Here is an 8533-nt window from a genome sequence, read left to right on the forward strand (position 1 = left end):
GAAAATGATTAATTATGTGACGGGTACGTAAATTCGATGATTGAAAACAAAAGATAGCTTTTACCCGATTTTCTTTGCTCTCATTCGAAGAGTTTTCTTCACAGGCCCATTGATTTGGACATTTTTTCCCTTGCAATGCAAATGAAGTAGGAGAGTGAGATGTTTTTAGCACAATTTCGATCACAGTTGCGTCTCTTATACTTTCATTAATTAAAAAAAATAAGAATAAATTATACGTGTAAAGATAATATAAACTTAATAAGGCCTTTTACACTTTCATCAAACTAGAAATTACCATATATTGTAAATTTATTAATTCTATAATAATTATTTAAAGGTTATATTAAAAAGGATTTATGATTAATTGATGATGTAAATAATTTTACAACTCCTAATAAAATCATCAAATTGCAAACTAAGTTGTTTCCTAATCTCTAGCTAATAAATAATCAAGAAAGGGATTATTTATTTGAAGAGTAATTCCTTTCTTGAGATGTAATAATTAAGATTAGTTACTTATTATAACCATTAGATCTTAGGAGAATGAATGATGAATGATAAGGAATAACTCTAAAAACTTTACAGGTGGAGTAAGTGGATCCCCTCCTCAATAATCATTAGATAAAAATATTGAAAGAATTGTTTTTCAACTTTTTGATCAATTATAGACATGAATTTATTTATTATATGTCAAAAAAATGACATGAACTTTATTTTAATTATTAATTAAGAACCTTAACCCTTTTTTACGGGAATTAAGAACCTCAACCTTAATGAAAAACAGTATTGTTTTTAATTAAAAAAAATTAATTCCATTCATTTTATTAATTCTTTTCATTTATCAAATTATAGAATTTATCGCTTTTTTATCAATTAAATCATGATTTAATGAAGTCCATGTTCTTTTCGTGATAAAACAAAACCAACTAGTCTTCCACAAGGAGATTAATTACTGAAAATGTATTCCGCACAATCACTCTCTAGTCTAGGTTAATTTCCTTTTTTATTACAAAGTAACTTACATGCTTACTAAGATTTTATCTATCAATAACAAAAGTAAAAAAAAAAAAAACAGGTGATTCGGATTTTAATTATCTTCTACCATTTGGTTAGGGCGATAATTTTGTCATTTGTTCTGTCTTTGGCTTATGGGTGTGATTGGTAAAACTAGATTCTAAGTTAACTAAAGCTGATGAACTAGATGAAATTTATAAGTTAATTTAAAAGCCGAAAACTTATAATTCAGTTGATTGAATAAAAATGTGAATATGAAAAATACATGAAAGGTAAATAGCTATAAACTGTAGTGTAGTATAAATTGGTTTAGTTGAAAAAGTGCCTATAATTTTTTATGTATAAAATATAAAATATCTATACTATAAGTCTTATAAAAGAGTTGTCTAGGGAAATGCCTATTGTGCCCATGCTCCAGGTGGTGACATGTGTCCCCCTGCAGTTAACAGAATTGGAATTTTGAAAATTTTCTAAGATTGACACGTGACCCTGCAGTTGTCCATTTCTCTCATGTCTCTTCCTTTCTTTCTTCTTCTGTGCCTAATTCCATTTCTCTCTCTATTTCTCCCGTGCCTCTTCCTTTTTTTCTTCTTCTATTTTCTTCTCTTCTCTTTCGATTCAAACACAACCAGCCACAAGAAAGTCATTTTCTTTCCGCTTCAAGCTTTGGTTGCTCCATGTGCCTCCTTTTCCAGCCTTCTCCCGTTGTTTCCTCTGAACTGTGTTTCGTCATTTCCTCACCTTCTCCCGTTTGATTTTTTTCTCTTCATTTTTGTGGTCTGTTTCTTCTAGCTTCACTTGTCATTGAGTTTTCCCCTTGATGAGGTTTTCCATTTTCTGTTTGCTACACAAGGTTTCCTCCGTGCTTTCTTTCTTCTCCATTTTTGGGGTCCGTCTCTTCCATCTTCACTTCCAGTTTTTGCTTTGATTTTCTGTTGAGTTTTTGTTGTTATGCATGTTTTCTTCTTAACTAATAGTTATTTTTTTTCTTACTATTTTTTCTACTTTGTTTTTGGTTCCTTTTTTATTTTTCCATTTACCAAGCTATCGACGAAGAAGCATCCTGCAGGCAAGTTTTTTTTCCCTTTTCCTGTTGTGCATGTTTGTTTTGGTATTATTTGTCTCTATTTGCAAGGTTTTAATTTTTTTTTTTGTTATGCATGTTTTCTTCTTAATAATAATTATTTTTTGTTATATTGTTGTTCATTTTTTGTTGAGTGGAAAAGTTTTAACTTTTGCTTCTCGTCGTGCTTGGTTTTGTTGATGTGCATTTTTCGATGGCAAACGAGGTTTTGCTTTTCTTTTCCTGTTGTTCTTCTCATGCATGTTTTTCTTTTTGTTCTGATGCATGTTAAGTTTTTGTTTTCCTGTGTTTTTGGTCCCTTTGCCGTTGTCCATTTTTTGTTGAATGGAAAAGTTTTGACTTTTGCTTCCCTTTTTTATAATTTTATTGATGGTCTAACTTTCATCCGATTTCTTTAGAATCAATTGGGTTTTGATGTTTTTTAATTGCAGGTTTCTTGGTGCTATTTGTGCATTGTACATTATTATCTCTACATGTTCTGGTGAGATGTGCTTCCATTATTATCTCTACATTGGTGCTTTTTGTGAGTTGTTGCATTTAGTTTTGTTGAGCCTATTTGAAGTGCCCCTAAAACCCTGTTTGGATCAACTTATGTACTTAACTCTTATAAAAGTTGTCTCATCTAACTTATGGGAGGAGTTTAATTCATTTTTTTCTTGCTCATTTTTCTACTTTGTTTTTGGTTCCATTTTTATCTTCCTGCTTACCAAGCTATCGACGAAGAAGCTTCGTATTATTATTATTATTATTATTATTATTATTATTATTATTATTATTATTATTATTATTATTATTATTATTATTATTATGTAGACTGCCAAGGCGTAGATCAAACCACAGGAAACGAAGAAGGCAGAGAGGAAGATTAAAGGGGTGCTGCAAATGGTGCGTTTTGGTTTGTTTTTGGATACTTTGTTGCTATTTTTTCCTTAAACTCATATTTCTGATATGGTTTAGAGTTTTACGGGATAGTCTACGAGGTAAGCTATAATTTTTATGAATTTTCCTCAATGCTTAATTATCTGAATTTGCATGCAAGCTCTCCACCTCACAGTATCTTTTTGCGATTTTTGCTATTTTTATTTTTGCAATTTTTATTTGGATCAGGGTGTATGTGTGTCAGTGGTATTTTTAATGCTCATGGTTATGCATTTTCTGATCATGTTCATTAGGACATTTATTGGTTGGAGGTTATGTGTTTGATCAAATGTCAACATGATATTTTTGGGTATGTTTTCTTATTTCTTATTTTATTTTAAATTTGTGGCACTTTTAAAATTATTTATTTTTCAAATGGGATATATTTTCATTCCATCATTTTAATAGATTTGTATTTAGAATTGTATATTTATATTGATTAGAACAAATATCTAATTCTCTATTATCTTAGGTTTTTTGGTTTGTTATCAAGATGCATGTGTGCCCTAGACGATAAATCCTCTTTTGACATGCCTTTTCCCATTGTCTGCAGGATTATTTTTAGTGCTCACAATTATTCATTTTCTGATCATGTTCATTAGGACATTTACTGGTTGCAGGTTATGTGTTTGATCAAATGTCAAGATGATATTTTTGGGTATGTTTTCTTATTTCTTATTTTAATTTTAAATTTGTGGCACTTTTAAAATTATTTATTTTTCACATGAGATATATTTTCATTACAACATTTTATTAGATTTGTAGTTAGAATCGTATATTTATATGTGTATAGTTTTCATTTTAAATAACACTAATATTCGAGCACTATGAATATATGTGTGTGTGTGTGTGTGTGTGTGCGTACGCGCGTGTGCATGCATAAGGTATTGTTTTCTAGCAAGACAATATCATTTTCTTATAGTCTATGTTTCTATTATGTTTTTATTTTGTTTGGTATGTTTAAAATAATAGCAGGGAAGATCTCCCCAGACAACACCCGGAAATGCAAAACAATCCAAAGAGAAGAAGAAGTGATCGAATAAAAGTGCAAAGGCATAATCACCAGAAACTATAACCATCAAACCACATGGCATAGTCATGCATAAAAGCATCCAACAGGAAAGTTTTTCCCCTTTTACCGTCATGCGTCTTTGTTTTATTACTATTTATTTTTATTTGCAAGGTTTTATTTTTGTTTGTTGTTATCCATGTTTTCTTCTTAACTAATAGTTATTTTTTTCAGTTGTGACATTGATCTTGACTGCCTGATATGGTATTTAAGACTGCAGGCAAGTTATTTTCCCTTTTACTGTTGTGCATGTTTGTTTCAGTACTATTTTTCTCTATTTGCATGGTTTTAATTTTGTTTGTTTTTATGCATGTTTTCTTCTTAACTAATAGTTATTTTTTCTTACTGATTTTTACGGTTTGTTTTTTATTCCTTTTTTATTTTCCCGCTTATGCATGTTTTTTTCATTACTATTTGTCTTTATTTGCAAGGTTTTAATTTTGTTTGTTCTTATGAATGTTTTCTTCTTAGCTAATAGTTATTTTTCCCAGTTGTGACATTGATCCTGCCTGATATGGTATTTAAGAATGGAACTATGCATGCTTTACTTTTTCAATTATATCTCTCTTTTCTTTTTCTTGGGTGATATATTCCCTGTCTGGGATTTATTATTTTTTAACAGTCCTGATTTTTAGACACTCCATTCTCCTTAATTTTATTTTGTTTTCTACAATCATTCTCCTTAAAATGTTAGTCAATATCTGTCATTTTCCATTATTGCTTTAGGGGGGGGATATCATCTTTCATACTTATGTTTTTGTCTTTGTCAATAACATGATCGCTAATATTGTTATAGATCTCTATTTTACTGTTTCATTTGAGTTCACTTTTTTTTGGGTAAAAGATGATGTTGTCGAGAATGGAGGTTGGGAAGAACGGTGGTGAAGTGAAAGGTGGGTGTCCATGGATTAAATTCACAGACCTAAATTTCATTTCCAACACTACCAGGTACTCAATCTATCAACCCTTTTTATTTTTAATTATGAAATTTTGCTATATAGTTTATTAATTTTTATGTGTTCGATTTTTTTTTCAATAAAAAATTCTTGGTAATGTTCTGTTTCATTTGAGTTAACTTTTTTTTTATTTTTTTGGGTAAAAGATGATGTTGTCGAGAATGGAGGCTGGGAAGAAGGGTGGTGAAGTGAATGGCAATGAGAAAAATGACATATATTGGTTTCCTTTGTGATCATTTTAAGGAATGTGTAGTCGGGAATCAATTGTGTTGTTGTTTGCTGGAAAGTGGTCACTCTGAGTTTTAGATGTTGGGTTAATGAAGCCATGTTTTTATTTTTTTGACTCTTTTTATGGATTGTCCTTGCTGTGAAGCTATTTTATCTGGTCGTGATTGTATTTCAGGAACTCAAGGTCACCTTCCCCATGGATTAAATCTACGTTGCTTTTTGTCTCTTGCTGTGAATCCTGATATGTGCCAAATTAAATATGGGCTTCCTACAATGGCAGTTACATAGGTACAGCTTGACCATGCCAAGGTATCGACGAAATCTGCAGTTCTAATGAATTTAGAGTCCAGAGTATGCTCTCTCTAACTCGCACTAGTAGTTTGCATGATATAGAATTTCTTTCATTTACTCTTCCCTCCGCACCTGAATTAAAAATAATTTGTCTCTCTTGCATCTTTGCTTCCTTCTATAGTATGATCTATTTTGGATTTCTCTACACGCTTTGTCACATCTAGAAAGGGGAATTGGGTTGGTTTGATTTCATATAGTACGTCATGTGTTTCAAAACTCATTGCTTTTGCAGATGATTGCATCAGAGGATATAGGAAGGCAGGTATTGACTTATGGAGAAAGGTATTTAATCAATCAAAAGCCTTTCAATTTTTTCTCTCATTCTTCAATCCCAACTTTTTTTTTCTTTTCACTTAAATTCTCCTGTTGCTACTTTAATTCAAGAAGCATCACTTAAATCATGAACTTAAATTGTAATATGAGAATTGTGATCGGGTTTGTTGACCAGACCATTTTATGTTGATAACACTAATGATATGCGTTAATGGTTGACAATTGTATCCATAATGATGAGATGATTGTCTTATGTAATTTTAAAACTATACTTTTGTGCTTATGATGTGTCATTTTTTATGTTGGTTCCAACTTATAGGGGAAAGTTTGATGGTTTCAAAGATGCAGACACCAATGTATCTCCTGCTCTTTCAAGGAGGGACATGGCCACACAGATGAACCTAGAGGGTAGCTCATGCTCCTCTCCCAGTTTGAGGCCTTCTTTATGGTGTTGTTGTAGCATGCTTTTGCTTGCTAATGCTTGATTAACTTATAGTTTTGTTTACAGTCTTACCACATTTTACTTTGTCATGTTTCTTGGTTTTGTCTTAAAATACTTTATGCCTTTATACTGCATTATCTAATTTATACTTTCTGTATAGACATGATCTTTCCAGTTATGTCTCTAAAATCTAATTTTGTTTTCAATAATAACGTGCAGGGAGACCAAAATTCTCATGGTATCATACCCCTGGCTATCAAGGATGTTTTCAGTATGATCCAAGATGTAAGATATTTTGCAAGATTAGTAGTTGTTGATTATTTAAATTACATATCTGGCATTTTGCCATTGCTGACACTATAATTTTATGCTTTAATGTCTTGTGAGATCGTTGTATCTTTTGTTAATAGCTTCTCTGTGTGTATCATGTGTGTCACTCTCTTACTTCCTCCCATAAATGGCCATCTCTGTGCTCCTTTTAGTTATTTACAAGTATACTTGAGCTCTATGTTCTGCTTGATAATAGTTAATAGTTGCTGCTTCAACTTGACTTGATTTCCAAAGTATTCCATCTTAAATATATTTTACATCATCTTGCTTGGTCTCGGAGTTCAAGGGTTTTCCTTTCTCTAAAATGGATATCAGGGATGTGCCGGTAGATGAACGTGTAACCATGACAACTTTCTCTTTCTTTTTCCTCCTTTTAAGCTCCTTGGAATTTTTTACAATCATAGTTACTGCTTTATGTATCAAAATTGAGCGCTTTTTCTTACTACCTTCTTTCTTTTGTGCTTTTTATAATATTCATTTTGCTGACAAAAAAAATGCAGCACACTGATGTCACAATGTTGGAAGATGTACAGGTGTTTTCTTGGCAATGGAACACTAGAAAGCAGAGGTTTGCAGTATCCTTTATCAGGCCGAATTCTTAATACCAGAGCTTGCATAGAGATGTCTGGATGAGACAACGGTTTGAATGGTGATATTTTTTTTGTTCACGCACAGTATCAAATGGTTGGTGGGCATGGAGGATTATTGAGGGAGTTTGTGTCCGTGGGAATTGGGTTACTGAACTATAAAGCAGTCAGAGAATTTTGGCAAAAACAACTTTTTATCAGATTCAATTTTGTGTATTTCGAAGCTATTGCGAGATAAATTTAGCATTGGGCTCTTTTAGCATACTTCCAATCATGAAAAGGTGTGTAGGAGTATTCATTTTACTTGGAGAAAGCTTCAAAAATAATGATATGAAGATGGTATCTCAGTGGTCCGAATATACAATATTGTTTAGAAGGGGTGTGGTTAAAAGCTTTGATGTATAGGATTCTTAACTATATATGGTGGGAGTCTTTTAAAAGCGTGATGGGATCTTTTGATAGTAATACGGTCATGTGTTTTCTAGCAGTACGTTGTTGTTATGGGATTGTGGGGTTTGATCTTTCTGTTCTTTTTTACATGTGATAGAATGCGTTTTTGTATCCTAGATATCTTTCTATTTGTAATAATAATAATAATAATAATAATAATTATTATTATTATTATTATTATTATTATACATCAAATTTATTTAACTCGGGTAAAAAATGAAAAAAAAAAATCATACTATAGGCCATACATTGTTAAGTACTTTTTAATGTATTTTCACTTTAAATATACTATTCATAAAATATTTTATTTTATTTTATTTTTTTGTTTGACATAAATTTATTTTAAGTATATAATATTATTTTTTACACTTTTCATATGATAATACCTTCTTCTACTCTTTTCGCATCAAATGATGTATAGTTTGAAAATAAAATCTATTATATTTTTAAGTGAAATATTTTTTATTTCTAGAATTAAATATTTAGAATATATAAAATTCTTTTTCTATGATCACTGATATTTAAAAACTATAAATATATAATTATTTTAAATTAAATTACATATAAGATTATAATGTGGGATAAATTCTTATTCCAAGTTTTTAATAGAATTATATTTTTATGGATTTAAATTTAAAACATCTAATTAAATAAAATATTTCGTTAATTAATTTGTTTATTCAATAGTAAATATTAAAATAGAGCAGGGTTACAAAGTTCTATAACAAAAAAGAGTAATATTTACAAGAGAAAAATTTAGTCAATTATATTTTAAGATGAATGTAAATTAAATTTTATGATAGTTTTCAACATAAAAATAATATAATAATA

At 30.3% G+C, this 8533-nt stretch overlaps 1 protein-coding gene and 1 long non-coding RNA gene across 3 annotated transcripts; both read left to right on the forward strand.

Moving 5' to 3' along the window:
• The first annotated feature begins 2911 nt into the window (after positions 1-2911).
• On the forward strand, positions 2912-4435 carry LOC102664657 (uncharacterized). Its single transcript, XR_417375.4, has 3 exons — positions 2912-2983; positions 3619-3674; positions 3989-4435. It is a non-coding gene; the product is annotated as an uncharacterized lncRNA (long non-coding RNA).
• Positions 4436-4874: 439 nt separating this feature from the next.
• On the forward strand, positions 4875-7776 carry LOC102664531 (uncharacterized). 2 transcript variants are annotated; one of them, XR_001384166.3, is made up of 6 exons: positions 4875-5033; positions 5445-5578; positions 5853-5902; positions 6213-6301; positions 6555-6620; positions 7199-7776. XR_001384166.3 is itself a non-coding variant. In XM_041008722.1 (5 exons), exons 2-5 carry the CDS (start codon positions 5853-5855, stop codon positions 7222-7224), a joined length of 231 nt encoding a protein of 76 aa, XP_040864656.1. In that variant the 5' UTR covers positions 4875-5033; positions 5445-5852; the 3' UTR covers positions 7225-7776. The 2 variants fall into 2 exon arrangements, 1 of the variants encoding a protein (XP_040864656.1); XM_041008722.1 differs by having other exon boundaries at positions 5445-5902.
• The last annotated feature ends 757 nt before the right edge of the window (positions 7777-8533 follow it).

Source organism: Glycine max, chromosome 13 (assembly GCF_000004515.6).
Source record: "Glycine max cultivar Williams 82 chromosome 13, Glycine_max_v4.0, whole genome shotgun sequence".
Classification (NCBI taxonomy): domain Eukaryota; kingdom Viridiplantae; phylum Streptophyta; class Magnoliopsida; order Fabales; family Fabaceae; genus Glycine; species Glycine max.